Here is an 18051-nt window from a genome sequence, read left to right as displayed (position 1 = left end):
ATGTGGTATTTCCATTATTCATTGTTAAACTCCACAGAGTGTTAGTTCATATGGGAATGAGTTCGGATACAGATTCACACAAATAAGTGCAACACAATGTGCTCTGTACAGCTGGACAAAAGAGCAAAGTCACACAACAATTCCTTCTTTCACACTGGAGGAGTGCATCTTCTGGGGGTTCATCTTCTCTTGTCAACAAATCCCAATTCAAAAACATTTGTATCATCTGTTATCTGTGCTAAAAAAGCTCTGCTGTTCAGATATGGTTAAAACTCACTCCCGCTGACCCCGATTTTCATTATAGCGCTAAAAATGGAGGGTCCACACTTCCCTCCAGTTTAACAAAAACTACAGTGAGCAGCATTTTTTAGAGATTAATGCTTTAAGCAGGAAATAAGTTCAGAGTGGAGACCCCCAGACAAAAAAAAGCAGGCCAATCGGATGTGGCAAGAGTCTTACTTATTGTTGGTTTGACATTAAATATGGGATTTGTTGACATGGGAAAAAAACATCTTTAATGGTCAGTGTCACCTCTGCTGCTGAGCTGAGTGCTCAGTTATTAAAGTAACAGCATTGCAAGAGCAAAGTGCAGTGTTATAAATTACATGAATGAATACAACTGTTTCCTTTAGCTGAACAAAAACAGCAAAACTACGCACTTTTTGTTTTATAAAGAAGACAGACTTTCGCCCACGTACAAATGAAAAGCAGAAATTCCACAGTTGCTGTTCAACAACAAAAAAAAAACAGTTTAAATGCACAACAAAGACGGGAGACAAGTCCTTTCAGTTCAGTGTTTCATGATTGCGCCGTTTTTGTTGCTTTTAATAACTGTTTAGATTATATATTTTTCTCACTGTCTAAATCTAATCAATAATTTAAGACCACGAAATGGCAGAATTATCAGGTCATTAACAGGTTATCTTCATGCACCAGAACCCCGTGTACACTCCTGTATCCTGTACAGATATCGAAGTTTCCAGCACACACTTGTACCCTCTTCTTTAGTGATAGTTTGGTCATATATTTTTGTGATTCATACCCGATTAGGGTCAGAGAGGCTAAATGTCACCAATAATGAGGTGCGTATTGCGGTTTATTTTAAGAGGAAATCACCTCCTCACTAATCTATCATGGGGCTTATTCAGGAGCTGAGGGTAAAAGATGTCCGTCTCGTTAATGCCTTCCAAATATAAATGACTCGGAAAGTGTGATGAGGAGCGAGGTGAGGGGAATCATCCCCTCCAGGTTTCAGTTAAGCGTCTCGCTGATCTCCCCGCCGAACAAGCCGCCCCGTTAGAAGTTGGGTTTGTGCTTCTTGACCTCGACCATGAGATGGTGTATGTTGATGAGCTCGGAGCGGACGGCCAGGCTGCGGAATGTCGGCTGGTTGAGGACCTTGTGGAAACCATGATAGTACTGGATGAGCTGGGTCAGGGCGCCCTGCAGGACGGGGAATAAGAGCAAGAGTTGCAACATGACTCCGTGTATCAGTCACTTCCTCCTACATGAGGACGGTGGGTGGTTCAGATTTGGCTGATTTTTAAGGTTTCCATTTCTCCCCATCGCTTGCATCAAAGCCGCACAGATGACAGGATGTCAAAACAAGGTGGCGGGTGCACATTTATTGAAAAAACCTATCTATGATCAATTCTAGATAGGTGGAAACAGATTAATTAAACCGTGTTTTTAGATCAGATGCAAAAACACGAATTTAATAAATAATATTAACATATGAACATAAAATATTACAGGTTGTCAGGAGACTAAAAAAAAGTGGAAATTATGTTTGACATCTAGTCATATTTAACCAAAATGTTCTTGATGCTCCGAAACAACAGATTACTTCTCTTTGACTGGAGGATTATCTGATAATGACTAAACAAATCGTAGATAAATGATGTCAGATTCACAGTTAATTAATGATTATCAGGGGATAAACTAAATCTAAACTGCACTAAACAATAAGAGATTTCCTCTAAAAAGTCAAGTCTTTGTGTAATCGGGCTTTCTCAGAGATCACTCCTCAAAACAGAACTTTAGGATGCCGTTTACTACAGGAAACTTAGTAAGTTACCTATTCCTTCCACTGACGATACTGTAGCTTTTGTGTGATAAAAAAAAAATATCATCAACTGGTATATGGTCACAAATTCAGTTGGTATGACATATGAAACAGGTAATGTGGTTCATCACAGATGGAACTAATTGTTTGGACTGCTTTTTACTCAACTTGAAAAAGAGATTTTCAGTAGATGAACCACAATTTTGTCTATAAGCTTGATTTTTGGCTCTTTTTGGCCATTTCACATTCTTTGTAGTTTTTTTTGTTGTTGCTTTGTAATATTTTTTTGTCACCTCCTTATCAATTGCCTCTTCGTGGTCGTCTTACTTTCCTTTGTAGTTATTTTGTGTCCCTTTGACCCTTTGTGCCCATTTCCAAGCATGTTGTGCCTCGTTGCCTTTGCTCGGTTGGTTGTCAGCATCACTTTAATGTCGAATTCAGTCATTTTGTGGTCATTTGTAGTTATTTTGGATCTCCTTTTGGTCACTTTGCACCTTTTTCTGTGAAACTATCTGTGTTTGTGTCTCTGTAAATGTTTTTTTTTTCTTTTTTTGTGGGAATTTTATACCTTCATCAGCATCTATGCGTTTCAGTTATTTCCCTTTCCTGCAAGAACTATTATGACTCACTTTATGGAGAAGCTTTAACACAGAAGCTCTCAATCAGTCTATGGATCCTTCCACACTGCTGGTGCAGCAGTAATACACAGCTAAGTTAAAGGAGCACCAGAGGTGGCAGGCTGTAGTGTACGTTTGTGTGGCACACCTGCTGGCTGGCTCACCTGTATGATGCTGGTTCCATTTTTGAAGTTTGTGAAAGACCTCATGACATCTTGACTCATCGACTCAACAGACTGTTTCCACGTGCTGGAAAACCCCCGAACCAACTGAGTGATGCGAGCTGCACACACAAACACAACTCAGAGTTCATCTCAAACTTTTGGCCATTTCCTTTTGCGAGAGTGAAACAAACAAAAAAAAAATTGTGGTAAATGTGAGAGGAAACAATCAGGGCGACAAGACAAAAGAAAAAGGATGTGTGAAGCCGAGGCGTTGATTCTGCAGCACTGGACAGACAGTGGAGAAATGAAACTGAAGGAGTGGATGGAAGCTTATGAAAAGAAGCTGCTCATTGCTTTGTAAAACAAAACTAAACCATGAAGAGAAAGAAATCTACATGTGAAATTTCTGTTGAATAGGGTGAAACTACAAGGTATCCTCACCTTCTAGTTTCATATGAGGATATTTGCAGAGAAGATAAATAAGAATCTGCCAATTTTTTAGTAGCATCAGTAACACAAAATATATAGCCTGGAGACGGTATACATATCGAAACAGAAATTCTGATATGAAAAAATTTTGATAATTTGAGCAAACTGCTGCAGTGTGTTTCCACAGAGTGATGGACCTGAGATATTATGGCTATTTCCAGGAGACTCAATGATGTAAAGCACACCTGATTATTAAAGGAAAGGTTTCTGGCCATCCACTTTATGTACAATGAGTAAGCTTTCGAAAATATCTTGAAGGATTTTTTCACTGAATCGGATACTTTTAGTGTTCATAAAGACAGAAAATAAGATCTCTGTTCTGAAGTCTGCTAATTCGGATTTAAAGAAAAATCTTTCTCCTGATGCAACATGCAGAAAGGCAACACGTAGGGAAGTGACCTCTCTGACAGCACAGAAACTTGTGAGGTGTGACTTACAGCTCTTTGCATCGTTGACTATTCAAGTCTTCTGTCATTGGCTCTTAAAGGGATACGCCACCCCCAGGCCAAATTAAGTGTATCCCCGCATTCCCGAGACTTAAATAAGTGTGTGCACCCCCCCCCCCCCCCGGCTGCTTCACGCTGGTTTGTTTGAGGAAGTCGGGGGTGGGGATTCCCAATGACGTAGCGGGGAGTGTGCTTCGGCTGTGTTTTCCGCACTGGAAACTAGTTCCCAAACCGACATGAGCAAAGCAAGCCTTCTGTGTAGATTTACACAGTCATTTGCACTCGATGTGAAAGTACACCACTCACACAGTAATTAGAAGGTAAATCAAGTAAATTAATTCACGTTGGGCGAAATATTTCGATTGGCGACGCTAGCATGTATGTATTACGCGCAACCAAGCAGTGGTCAGTGCCGTGAGATTCGGACAATGCCTGGGTCGCCAGGAAAACGCTCCCACACACTTATTTATGTCTCGGGAATGCGGGGATACACTTAATTTGGCCTGGGGGTGGCGTATCCCTTTAAGTCATCTGATGCAAACCATTTTTCTCACCTTCCTCGTTCTTCAGTCGATCAAGCTGCCCTTTCTCCGTCAATGCCTCGGCCTCCTTCACGAAGGCAATCATCCCTCCAAAAGGGGGAGACAGAATCTCCTCGATAAACTCCTAGAGGGACGAGATCAAAGAAAACCTTGAAACCTCAGTTGTTTAAACTCATCTGTTCAGAACTTACATGTCAAACTACTTTAACCTCTTTGGTACTTTTTATATTCTGTTATTAAACATTTTCCAATGACATATTTCTTAGGATACTATAAATGTTTTTGTGTTAATATGAAAGTAATGTGTTGTAATGTGTTGCATCCATTATAAAATGTCAAAGAAGTCTTGATATGTCTGAAAATAAATGTGTTTATCCAAAGTAAACAGAAATCTAATATTTAAAAAAAAAATCTGTAAAGGCACATAAAAGAACAGCTAATATTACTATTATGCCTAAATGTCCAAAAATGTGAAATGCTTCCCGGTTTGAAAATATTTGAATAAATACATAAATATGCTTTAAAACAGTTTTTTTTAAATGTAAGAAAAATATTGATTTAAAATTGAAAACTATATAAAAAAGATAATTATCATGATCTTATTTACCTGTGTTCTGGCCAGGAGCAGATGTTGGAAACCTTCCACCTCTTTACTGTCATCTGCTGCCCTCTCCTGGACAAACAAGAGATGAACAACCAGCTCACAAGATCAGCAAGAAAAGGAACCAACATATAAAAACCAAACACAAATTTAAATCATTTTCCTGAGGTTTGTGGCATTTTTCCAGATAAGAACAAATAATCACAGTGTGGGCTGTGTCTGTACAGTACCTTTCTAGTCCTGTTTAACTTGAAAATAACGCAACACAGTAAACATCACATTCACACACGCTCAGACAGATGTGTGCCGCTCACCATGAGGACGCTAAGCAGCATGTCGTAGTTGTTAATGAGGAAGATGAGCTGGTCTCTTCTGGAGGGGAACTCTGCAGCCATCTTCAGTACAAAGTTTTCGACCTCAATCTGGAAACAAATATGACATTCTGCATCAAACTCAGTTAATGAGAGATTATTATAACGGTTAAAAAAAAAAAAAGGGGGCATTTTGATTTAATTCCTTGTGGAAAGACGTGTGAAATGTCCAGCATTCAAAGATATATATAAAAAAAAAAATGTAATTTGATCCGCTGTCGTGTCGGGGCTTAAAGATGAAGACACCACGAGTTTCTTACAGAATTTAGATTACAGATTTCACTGCTAAGGTCAGTTATATAAAGACTTGAGAACATAAAACTGAAACTATCTTTTTGGCAGCAAACCATAAGGAGAAGTGGGTAAATATTGTGTTACCTGCAGCTGACCCAGCAGAGCGTTTGTCCGCTCGTTGGTGAACGTCTGGTTGATGCTGACCATGGCTGACGAAAACTCAGCGTAACGGCGAGTGATCTGAAACCAGCAAACACACTCATCTCTCTGATGGACACTGCATGTGATAAGATGAAGCATGCGTGACAAACCGACAGCGTGAATGATGTTGTCTGTGTGTGTGTGCACGTACATAGTGTGGTCTGGTGTCCAGCACTCCCAGTTTCTGAGGGTCTGTGTTTCTGATGCTGTGGGTGTTCATCTCCAGGATCAGTTCAAATCTGGGCCACAGCAGCTCCAACACAGCCTCCCAGTACCTGAGAAGCACACATTTATATCTTCCATTTGGGGAATTCCTAACATAAATTACTGCCAATATTAACTAAATACTGACAGCTGTGAAGAGCGAAACTGGGCCTGCGCTGCAGGAATGTGAGAAACAAACTATTGATAAGAGAACTTTGCCAAGCTGTTCACGCAGCAGTGACTTCACGGGATATTAGAAAAAAAACGTAATGTTTCATGAACAGTATCCAACTTTTTTTTCCAGTGAGAAACTGACTTGTCGAGGGCGGGGATGGTCCTCTTTGCTGTGATGGCTCTGAACCTGAGGATGATGTGGATACACAGGAAGACGGCGATGCTGTCGTAGCAGTCTGACACGTAGGTGGACATGCTCTTCTGCAGGAATCAGAAATAATTCACAACTGTTCATTCATCCTGCTAATGTTTCGCAGTAAGCTTACTTAATTACTGCTGAAACAGTCCAAATATAAGTTTAGTAATTACATTATATTGAGAGCACCTGTGAGTATTCATTCAACAGAAAATGTCACATCAACTTCGTAAAATAGTTATTTTTAACTTCAGTTTGTTGACTGTTTTTCGCAGTGCCAGTTAAATCTGTCAGTCTTGATTGATGAAGTTCTAATTTATTTTCTAGATAAACATGACATTGTGCTACATAGATAAACGGAAGAGAAACTACAGCATTTAGAGGAGAATGCGTTTATACCAGGAACATGCTGAGAGTTTTTCCCATGATGCTGTTGAAGAGGTCGAGGGCAGAGTTTCCTGTCACCATGAAGAAGTCAGACAGGAAGAGGTATTCTCTGCAGCCGTTGTCCAGCAGAGCGTAGTGCTGACTGCGAAACAGCATCTCGTAGGGATACTGGAGGACACAGACAATTACGAGCGCTCAGAGTAACAATTAGGTCCTTTTCTGACACTGATTATTCCCAAAGTTTCAACTGCTCAAGGAGTAGACATTTAAACTATCTAATAATGAAAAAAATCATTCGAAATTTGCATTTAAGTTTAACTTCCGGAGTAAATCTCTTCGCTCCTTTAAGGTGGCGAGACACTATTACTTCTTCGCCTTAAAGGCATGAGTTAAATAACGCAGTTATTAGAGATCTTTATGTTCCAGTACGTGTAAGGCAACAGCTTATATAAAACCAATAGAGGATACTAAATAATCTGTAGGTAAGGAAAGAAATGCATGTGCATGAAGTACTACTGCTGCTTATACTGCTGCTAGTATGACGGATCCTCGTTTCTTATTCTCTTCCATAAATCAGTCCACCGAGCCACTACCAGCCCCAGTCACTGGGTAAAACTCTTTGCTGTTCCTCTCACCCTGCTGTCTCCTCTCTGAGCCGTGTGAGGAACCAGGATGGGCCCCTCCAGCTCAGCGGGGCTCAGAATGGTCCCCCTCTGGCCCAGAGTGAAGATCGTGTTTCTGCTCTTCAAAGACGGTTTGGAGAAGAAACCTGCAGCGGCGCGTCAAGGAGCCTCAAACTTCGAGTTTCTCGTTCGGTCACTCAGGTAGAAAAATGTTTTCACATAAATGAGATGAAAAGCAACAGGATGATACAGAACACCGTATTTTAAAAGCGGGTCCTCTCAAACACTCATAGTCAGCTCGTCTTTGGAGTTTAAGCAGCAGCTACTTAAATGTGTCCTCTTTCACCTCTTTCTGCAGCGTCTGTTTGGAACATATTTCACTCCTCAGTTTTACTCTTGATAACATGTAAACATCACAGGACAAAGAATAAAGTCTGCCACACACCCAACACATGTGTAAAAGGGTACTGCAGATTTCTTAGTTTGCCTTCAGATATCTTCAATTGTCCTTTTATACAAACATGGATATAGCACAAAGGCCTAAACAATTGTGTGAAAATCAGTCACACTTCAACAGCATATCATTCATAAAATGAAACTCTCCTCAACTCAAACTGTGACGTGAACTATCGAAAAAAATATCAACTATATACTGCATGCTGTAGCTTTTTTTAAGCAAAGGCTGAATACTTGTGTAATTTTTGTTCCTTTTTTTTGTTGTTCTGTCTTGATATATGATTTCAAATATTAATTTTCCCTGTATGATGTCACAAACAGTATTTAAAGGATATCTTTCTTGGCTGTATCTTCTACTCCCATCAGGTCATCTTTGTCTGCCACCTCTTCATACTGCAGCGGGGCAGAGAAACATCAGTTCACACGCAACAGTGATGAAATCATCTTAATTAAAAAAAAGAAGCTCATAAAAACTCTCCCACGGAGGTTCCTACAGCCTCAGACCGACCACGTGGTGTGAGCAACGTAAAATATGATGAAACGGTAAGGAGCTCACGGAGCTCAGGATCCGGCCATCTTTAATGTCGATCCACTGACCTGCACTTTCAGCAGCCTGCCGCTGTAGGACTTAAAGTAACTGTAGTAAATCTTGCTCATAGTGTCCACATACTCGTCTCTGATCTCCTTGGCAACCGTTCTCTCGTTGGCCAAAAGGAACTGATAGAAAAATCTACAGCAAGACAAACAGAAACAGTCACCTGGGATGTTTTTATTTCCGGAAAAAGAAAGACACCCAAACCTCGATTATATTTTCAAACAGAGTGCGATTACAAAAAAAATTGAATACCAGAAGTCCGAAATGATTAAACTCGGACTGACATTTAATATATGCATTTATTATTCAAATCATCAGTAAAAACACGGCTGTGCTCACCTGTATTTCAGCAAAGTGTTCTGTGGGATCTGGTAGTTTGTCATGGGTTTCCTAAAGGAGTAGATCTTCTGAAGAATGAACTCTCTGATCTTTGAAACTGCCTGAGGTGGAAATCATAACAAAATCATTTTAGATTTGATGAAGGTAAACCCAAATCTGCACAGCCTGGCAATCTAAAGACAGAGAAACTCATCAAACATATGATTCTTGTGTTGTTGTTTTAATTCCCGTTTATAGAATGGGATGGGCAACATGATAAACAGCTGAGTGAGGTCTACCACAATGTCCTGGTTTTATTGTTAAAAGCCGAGAAAGATTTCATGAAAGTAAAAAGAAAATCAATATAATTCTACTGATTTCTCTACGTGGAAAAGAAAGTCAAACAAGAGGAAAAGAATTGAATCAATAATATGCGACCGCCATAGCAGTTAATCTACAGTTTTCAACCGATCTAAACACGTCACTTAATTCTAAATATGTTCTGAAACTAAGAAAACCAGGTAAGAACAAGCTCCCGTCCATTTCTCAGTGAGTCACCTTGAGTTTGAGGCGGTCGACGATGTCCTGGATGTCGGAGCAGGCCAGCGTCTCTCTGAAGCACAGCTCTTTGGCGAAATTGATCTTGTTGCTGAGCTCGTGGAGCTGCTCCAAAAAGTCCTGCTCCGTCACCGGACTGTCTAGGATGGTGCTGGAATTAGACAAGAAAATATCAAGCACAAAACGTTAACTCTTTCCTGCACAGAGGTTTATCAAGAGCTTCTGTCTGATCACATTCTGTCTCTGCTGGTGCGTATTTTGTGGGGTCTACATATTTTTTACTCACTGAGGACAAACATCATAAAACGCTACTGTCAGGTTTTTGAAACGGCCATTTAGTAGTTACTTTGTGGATTTATTTAACAGATTATATTTTAAAAAATAGCAAATATTAACCACATATCAACAATGGATCATATATCAGTCGAAATAGATTTGAATAATAACGTTTTACTTGTAAACAGATACAAAAGGTTGGTTAAAGAAATTTTGGCATGTAGCATTGAAATGTTCCTTGATCCAGATAAACAAGTATCTCAGAATTTTAGAACCACCCCCCAAAAGAAATGCATTTTTACACATATCACTGGTTAAGTTTTCTAAGTTATTCAGCACAGTTTCAGTTACTCCATCTGCAGCTCCTAAACTTACGAGATCATGGCTTCGGGGACCACCAGCTCATCCACCAGCTGGCTCAGGTGGCTGCGAACGGCCTGCCTGTTCTTCAGCCGGATGTTCATGCTGACCGACTGCTGCTGCAGGGTCTGGATTTCGCTGCTGATGGAGGACAGATCGCTCTGGAAACCGCTCAGCATGCCCTCCATACGCTGAGATACAGTAATAGTTTTGAAATACTCACAAAAAAATTCCCTTCCTTAATGTAACTTATATCGTCATCATTTCTTGTTTTCAAATAAATGAGGATTTGAGTGAAGACTTCTCAGTTTTCACACATAAATCTCTCACATGTAAAAATCGATCTTCTCTGCAGAACACGTGTGGCTTGCAACTGAGCCATTTTATCCAGCATATTGTTTCTCAAGAGAGAACTGAGTTTGAAAAAAATAAGGATTTACATATGCTAGTCACTCTGTCTGTAACTCCTTTTAGCAGAACAACACTTATCATGTAAATCAGAGAAATCCATCTTAATGAGATATGATGTTTGACATTTTTATGATGTCGGTGCTCGTAATCCCTTTATTTGTTTCGGAACAATAACTCGTGCGGTTTCCTTGGCCAGACCTCTCCTCTGACTCAAACCAGAGGTTTACCTTTTAACAAGAATTACCTGGTTATAAGTGGTTAGATAATTGTAAAATGTCCTGTAGTGAACTGAGGGCGAAGATGTCTTACCTCCAGTATGGAGTCACAGGCGGTGATCTGATTGTGCAGAAGAGCGATGTTCTGACTCTCCTTAATGTCTGGCAGATGAGTGTTAAGGAAAACTACATGTATTGCAGATTCGTGTGGACAAGCTTTTGCCCCTCAAGTGACAAAAATAAAAGTTGAAGACAACAAGCAAAAGAACAGATTTACCGGCATCAGTTTGCGCTGAAAATTAAGCACTGTTATAGGAACCTAAAAAGATGAACAACTAGCAAACTATGGAATTTAAACTGTGGGCCATTAAAGATACAGTCTTTGATAGAGGCCTGTTCAATCCTCTGTAGCTCTGCCTCCACCTGTTTGGAGTACTGACGGAGATCTACTCCCTGAAAAAAAGACAGGATGAGACCACGGTCATCCTAACAGAGGTAATAATACTCGGTGGAAATCAGTGGAAAACATGCTTCGTGTTGGCTTCATCCAGCAAAGTTTCACATGTATCGAAAAATTTAATTTCATCATTTCAGTTACAGCTGCTAGTTTTTTAAGGTAAAGTTTAAACACACCTTCTTTAAGAGGTTTTCCAATTTTTTTGCTTTTTTACAACAGTGTGGAATAAAAATGACGCAATCAAAATGATATAATGAGGCAAAAAGTAACAGTATCCTTCATGTAGCCATCGTTTGCTTGTTGACCAACTTTAACACCGTCTTCCATTTCTTGGAAAACAAGACAGTCAAGAAAGCTTCACGCAATTTTAACAGCCTAATCCATCAAAGACTGTGATGAAACTAGCTCTCATGAGAAGGTAGACCAAAAGTTCCCATTTCTGTGGAGGAGAAACCCATTAAATATGAAGAATGAATAAAGTCTTATAAATAAACCATCACTGAGAAAGACCAAAAGGAATAGCAGAGCTCTTTGGATAAAGAAGCACATGGACTGGATATTAGACCTGTAAATATCTGATGAAACCTTGGTCTAATGTAGGCTATAGCAAAAAATATGGAGGTGTGTCTAAACTTTTTACTGGTATTTTCACATTATATAGAAAAACTATATAATAGTTTAGTATAACAGCAGGTTTGTGTTATGTCTTTACCGTTTTGAGTGCCTCCTTCACTAGATCATCTTCAAGATTGGCCTGTATATGAACTGCGGAGGTAAAAAAAAAAAGGAAGTTAATGGCAAAATAATTCTTGAAGAAGCTCTCAAACCCAGATGGCCTTGAACAGGCTGGAGCTTAGCTTTAACCAGACATCCCAAGTCTCCCGGAAGTTCCGGGAGTCTCCCTGATATTGATAGTTAATCACGGATGCCCGCGAGTCGGATAAAATATCCCGGATTTTAGACTATGCGAGGGAGTGTTTTTTTTGTTTTTTTTTTCAATGCGAGTGAGAGCGTGCAGGCGACACAATAACTCGTGCACCATGCGCGTTTCGACTGCGCGGGCACGAGAGAGAGAGAGGGGTGTAGGGAGGGGTTGCTTGTGAAACCTGTGCGTATTTGTCCAAAGCGATGCTCTGTTCAACAAACGTTCAAGTCAACTGCTTGTCAGAAGGAGCGCTGATTGGTTTAGTCAGCAAAATAAGCCAATAACGTTCGGTGTGGGAGGGCTTCCATTTACTCTCTGACAGTCACCTAAGTTACCACTCAAAACTGTGCATCCTGCCAAATGGCAGAGGGTGAATCCTCGAGTAAGAAACGAAAATATAAGACTCATTTTACAGCAGAATATACTAAAGTATATCCATGTCTAGTGAAGGTGAAGAATGATGACACCGTGACGAGGTGCACTGTATGCAGCAGTGACTTCAGTATTGCCCACAGCGGACTTAATGACTGTAAAAACATGTGGAGGTAGGCTAAGTTGAACGCACCATCATCTGCATTTTATTTCTGTAGGTTAAATGCTGTTATAAAATAAAGCAAAACGTATCAAAGACTTATTTAAAGTATCATTACACATTTAGTTACTAAATTGTGTAGGCCTATATCTAAATAGCCAGCTACAGTATCTAACTATCTATATCCAGCCTGTCTAAGCCTTTTAAAAAATCCCCAATTTAATATGTTGATAAATAGGCAAAATAAATAAAGCGTAAATTAATTAAAGAAAATATGTAGAAATGATAGGCCTAATTATTATATTATATTAATTACCGTTAGTGAATAAACAGTTGGTGAAAAGTTGCTGGCCTTAAGTGTGTCTGTATGGGGCGCGGGGGGGTTCGATTAGCATCTCCCTGAAATGAGTTTTTGGAACTTGGGATGTCTGGCTTTAACTCTGCAAAATCTTTGACAGAGTAACCGTATTGTTGCCATCCAAAAGGTGGCATAACTCCCGGGTAGAGCTTTAAGAAAATGTAAGATACATTATAATAGTTAAATGTTGGCTTACTGTCAACTTTATCTAAGATAAACTCATCAGTGGTGAGGTCCAGCTCCCCTAGGTTAAGGTTGGCAATGTCACCATCTGGCTTCTGGAGAAAAACACACAAATGACAATTTCTAAAAACTTTAACGGGTAATCTAAATCAGTTGATTGTTTATACTTTACAAAACTAATTTATCTGGTAAGGAAACTGTTTTCTAACAAGTGCTCGGGTTGCTAATGTGACAGACCTTATAAATGCGTCCTGTGTCCCATTGAGGAAATAGACATTTTCCCAGAATGCTAAAAGAAACATTCGTCTAAAACTACATTAACACACCTTGTCAAAAAGGAAAGTTCGGCATGACTTCATCAGATGACTTGTTCTTTACCATGAAACTAAATATATTTCAGTAAGATAATCTGACGTGACTTGATAACTGACAGACTGTTGATAAGTCTTTTCATATTTCTGAATGCTAACAGGATGCTGGAATTATAGAGCACAGAAACATTAGACTTTTCCCCCCACAAAGACAATAAACTCAAGTAATAAAACGTCACCTCGTCTTGTAGATATGCCATGGCGATTTCTGTTGGGTTTCCAGCAGTGTTTACATCGGAACCAGCTCCAACTGTACCTGCTGCTCCCTCCGCCATTGCGGCGAATATACTCTTCAGTCAGGAAAAAGGGAAACTAAAGTTCCACCTTGTCCTCCGGTGCAAACGAAAAATTAATTGTTTTTAAATCGATCAAGGGGCTGATACCGATACCAGTGGTATGTGATAAGTATGTGATACAATTCTTTGTAGAATTGATATAGTGTTTTACGTTAATTTGGTCATGTAATTTTTTGTATTAAAAACGGATTTGGTCTTTTTTTGTCGGACAGATTAAAAATGAAGGACCTACTTCCGTTCAGAAACAGCGGAAACTCTCGCGAGAACGTTGTGACTTCCTCTTCGCAAGGAACTCGCTTCCAAGATGGTGAGTGTCTTTTTTGCCATCCTGGAGTAGTTTTAAAATCTATAATCATCCAGGTTTAATCTCGTTTGTATGTAGTTCTTAGACATAGACTAAACTTTATACTTTATGTGTAAGCAGAATTATGTGGAATTGTTGATATAATGGGGATAATAATTGAAATATTAATGCAACTTGGATGTTACCGCTGAACTAAACGATGGTGACTGCTAAAGCTAATCACCGTGAATGCTCTGGTTATTTTCTTCTTATGTGCACGTGTTTAATAAGAACGATAAAAGTATAGGTTTAACCATGCAGGGGCTTTTGTATTGGCAGTGTCTACATTTCAATTAGGTGTTCATGAAAAACGCGGTGGATTGTGAACGCTAACCTAGCTCAGACATCCCCCAGTGTTGAGGCTACATATTGGTGTCACCGGGTTGGCGGCTTGTCTAAAGATATAACGTTCATTTGGCTATGCCAACTTTCCAACGTTAACTTTTAAACATATACCGATCCTATTTCGTGTTACTTGTACAGTAAACAGTGTAAATGTTGAATATACTGAATGTTTGTTGTTTTACAATTGTCAATAGAGTCTGTAGTCTGAACAGACATGAGCACCACACAGTCCGTGCTTGGCGAATTTAGTGCAACCTGTATGCACCACTTTAACTTTGTACTCTGAGCTTTCTGTTTTGAGAGTGGCTAGTAAAGTATTCAACTAAATACTTTTTGTAATTGTCTTTCAACTCTGGTAGGAGACCATTGCATATCCGTTGATGTGTTTTGTTTGATGCTTTTAGTCTCTGGTTATCCCTGAGAAGTTCCAGCACATCCTTCGTGTTCTCAACACGAACATTGATGGAAGGCGGAAGATCGCCTTCGCCATCACTGCCATCAAGGTAATCTTGTTGTCACGGTAGTTATGCATTTATTTTTGACTGTTTAACATTAAAGGGCAACCGAATGTATCACATTCTTGTATTGAATCTTAATATGGGTTTGTTGGTTACTTGAAGGTGCCTTTTGACCACCCAGAACTTTATGACCTGAAGCTGTTTTTCCACAAGCTAAAATATTATTTCAGACCCAGGTCTGCTACGTTCCCACTGAGCTCTAAGGTTCAGGGCAGATTAGGTTAATTAAATCTACTGAAGAGGGTCGCTCCATTCAGTCAGTGCCTGCCGAACCCTTGGCATTGTCATGCTGAGTTTACAGTCAAACCAGGAAACTGCTTCAGGTATATTAACACTAAATCTCTCCATGTCACACATTTCTGTAGGGTTTGAGTGTTTATTTTTTTTTATTTTTGTTGTAGTAGTTAAGTGCTGTGAAAAGGTCAGAGATTAATACTTTATTGCTTTGATTTCTTGTGAGCAGTGTCCTGAAGCTCACATGCCCACAGCTGGTTGGAGTCTATAGTGTCAGTGTGTAATGGTTAACAACTATACCTGTGGTACAACTTAAAAGGGCCGTTGCCTTCATACCAGGACCCTTTTTAGAAGAAATTTCTTCCCCGGAGATCTGTTTTGACATTCTTGATTCTGTGTCCAATATTAACATGAATGTCACTTTCTGGTCAAAGGGTGTTGGCAGACGTTACGCCCATGTCGTCTTGAGAAAGGCTGACATTGACCTCAGCAAGAGGGCTGGAGAGCTGACTGAGGAAGAGGTAAGCGAGCTTGGATCTAACGGTGTGTTTTATTGGTCGATGCTTGGAATAAGTTAGAAATTTTAAAATGAATGCGATCATCAGTCCAAATGTTGTTGCAAAAAAACTGCATATAAAAATGGCTGCAAACGTTGTAAACAAAGACCGTCTCTAAAGGGTATTTCAGTTTGCACCTGTGAATGCAGCCCTGTGAGCTGCATAGAGCAACCAACTGCAGTTTGAAATTATTACTGTTGGTATAGACATTGGACTGCAGAGTAATCAAAACAATTTTTGAATACGAAGAAGACAAACTTTCTTTTTGCACTGTGGTCTTTGACAAAAACTGTTTCAACAACAGTGCTTCTGCCTGAGCAGCAGGATGGTGTTCAGTAGCATTTAGATTCAAAATCCAACTCAAGTTATTGGCTACATTTATAACCCATGTTGTATGATACTAAGTATCTTATTTAAAAAAAAATGCAGGGGGGTATTGATTCCAAAGATAAATTATATAAAAGACCTGAACAGAGAGCAATTTTAAGTATTTGCTGACTCCTGACTCAAGAAAGTTAATGTATTTTACTAATTGTACCATCAAAACAGTTTTCCTGTAAAACTTTGTCATTTTTGCAAGTCTATCACAAGTCCATATTGTTCGTCCTATAAAGATATAATTACCTCATCCTAACTTTGACTATAACAGGCAGCAAATGTTTACTGATATTTCGACATGTATGTTTTCCTGACCGGCTTCTTTCCATTCAGTGTTTCCCTTCTCTTTAGATCAATTGTATTTACACATTTTTATTTTGGTACATTTCTTTTTCATGTATTAAACTATTATTTTTGTTTTTCAGGTTGAGCGTGTTATAACCATCATGCAGAACCCTCGGCAGTACAAAATTCCAGACTGGTTCCTCAACAGGCAGAAAGATGTCAAGGATGGCAAATACAGCCAGGTAGGTGACCACATGTGATGTGCATGTGTTTGCCTTCTGTTTATTCAGTTTGACTGTAGGTGAATCCATAATCATGAATGTCACACAGTACAAAACAAACTGTTGTAATGTCTCATGGATATGAAACTGAGCTTCCACGCCGAGTAGATGGTTCAGCTCTGTATTAATGCCAAAGTATTTGAGGGAATAAGCTTGTCTGAGGCAAATCTCATAAAATTCTGTCACTTTGTCTTGATTCAGGTCCTTGCCAACGGTCTGGACAACAAGCTGAGAGAAGATCTGGAGAGGCTGAAGAAGATCAGGGCTCACCGTGGTCTCAGGCACTTCTGGGGGTAAGATCTGATCAAATTCTCAGTTTGAATGAGTTTGTTCAGTGAAATGAACCATCAGCTCTGCACCAAAAGATCCTCTTGTTTACCGGAACTTGAACTATTTGAAAGCCACATATCGGGCATGTTAGAGTTGGTATTGAATGACAAAGCAAAAGTTTTGGGATGCTGTTGCAACTATTGGTATTCAAATACCTCTGCTGGCTGTGGTGTTTCTGTGGGGGTTTGAGGCCTTGAAGAACAGTTCTTCCTGCTTCATAGGACTAAGATGACAGTCACACTTCAGGATAAACAGAGGAAATGTGGTGCAGAGACAGCCTGTCCTGGAAAAACTTGAATTGTTTATCTGTGAATGTTTGCTTACAGACTGTTTGGACTGTGAGTGCTCGGTCCACACTGAGCCGGCTGATTATAAATGTTTTGTTAAACCTTTATATTCACACACAAACATTTTTCTCACTTGAAAACTGGGCTTCTCTGGAATTTATGGAAGTGCATGAGTGTGAACGTGCACTGAAACTAGTTCATCTCTGATTCACCCAGCATGGAAAATTGCTTTCAGTCAAATTTCAGAAAAAACTATTTGTTTTTAATAGTTATATCTGTTTGATAGAAAGATTGTTGTAAGAATATGATTACGCTAATTTCACTGTTAAAGCATTTATTTGACATAACTTAGTTTAAGATTTTATTTAGTTATGAAATGTATACCGTCATTCTTGTTTGTCCTGTTCTGTAACATCCTGAGTCTCTTTCATGTGTGTGGAGCCTTTAGCAGAGCTGAGCTGAAGTTTTTTTTTCTTTTTTTTTTCTCACAAGAACATGCACAAATCAGAATGTGTTAAAAGTGAAAGTGGCTTCTGCATTTGGTACAGGAGATCATTTGTCTTTCTTCTAGCTTAAGTAATCATACTAGTTTGTATCAAATTTGTCTTAACATTTGCTTTATTCCGCTTTTGCCCCTGCAGTCTGCGTGTGCGTGGTCAGCACACCAAGACCACCGGTCGTCGTGGTCGCACTGTCGGTGTGTCCAAGAAGAAGTAAACCCCTCTGCTTTCCTTTGTTTCAATAAAACACCACAGTTCACAGAAATCCACTTGTCTGGCTTTCATTCTTCCTGTAAAACAATGGGGTATATCTTAGGTGCGGAGTTGCTACGTTCAGTTTGTTACGGTATTTTATGGAGGCTTCGAAT

The 18051-nt window shown here is 39.5% G+C and overlaps 2 protein-coding genes across 2 annotated transcripts; one reads left to right on the top strand and one right to left on the bottom strand.

The window, feature by feature from the left end:
• Positions 1 to 3: 3 nt before the first annotated feature.
• On the bottom strand, positions 4 to 13816 carry vps52 (VPS52 subunit of GARP complex). The gene is made up of 20 exons (XM_075450464.1): positions 13509 to 13816; positions 12972 to 13053; positions 11673 to 11725; positions 10881 to 10956; positions 10598 to 10665; positions 9893 to 10068; positions 9242 to 9392; positions 8705 to 8805; positions 8368 to 8500; positions 8108 to 8163; positions 7327 to 7462; positions 6704 to 6859; positions 6251 to 6369; positions 5882 to 6005; positions 5674 to 5769; positions 5239 to 5346; positions 4931 to 4996; positions 4336 to 4447; positions 2847 to 2965; positions 4 to 1443 (listed from the first exon to the last, which is right to left on the bottom strand). Exons 1-20 carry the CDS (start codon positions 13602 to 13604, stop codon positions 1297 to 1299), a joined length of 2175 nt encoding a protein of 724 aa, XP_075306579.1. The 5' UTR covers positions 13605 to 13816; the 3' UTR covers positions 4 to 1296.
• Positions 13817 to 13854: 38 nt separating this feature from the next.
• Positions 13855 to 17948, top strand: rps18 (ribosomal protein S18). Its single transcript, XM_075449861.1, has 6 exons — positions 13855 to 13932; positions 14718 to 14816; positions 15500 to 15586; positions 16426 to 16527; positions 16768 to 16859; positions 17825 to 17948. The coding sequence occupies exons 1-6, from the start codon at positions 13930 to 13932 to the stop codon at positions 17898 to 17900; spliced, it is 459 nt and encodes a 152-aa protein (XP_075305976.1). The 5' UTR covers positions 13855 to 13929; the 3' UTR covers positions 17901 to 17948.
• Positions 17949 to 18051: the final 103 nt, after the last annotated feature.

Source organism: Odontesthes bonariensis, chromosome 18 (genome assembly GCF_027942865.1).
Source record: "Odontesthes bonariensis isolate fOdoBon6 chromosome 18, fOdoBon6.hap1, whole genome shotgun sequence".
Lineage (NCBI taxonomy): Eukaryota > Metazoa > Chordata > Actinopteri > Atheriniformes > Atherinopsidae > Odontesthes > Odontesthes bonariensis.
Note: the sequence above shows the minus strand (reverse complement) of the source record. Positions and strands in the feature narration are given on the sequence as shown.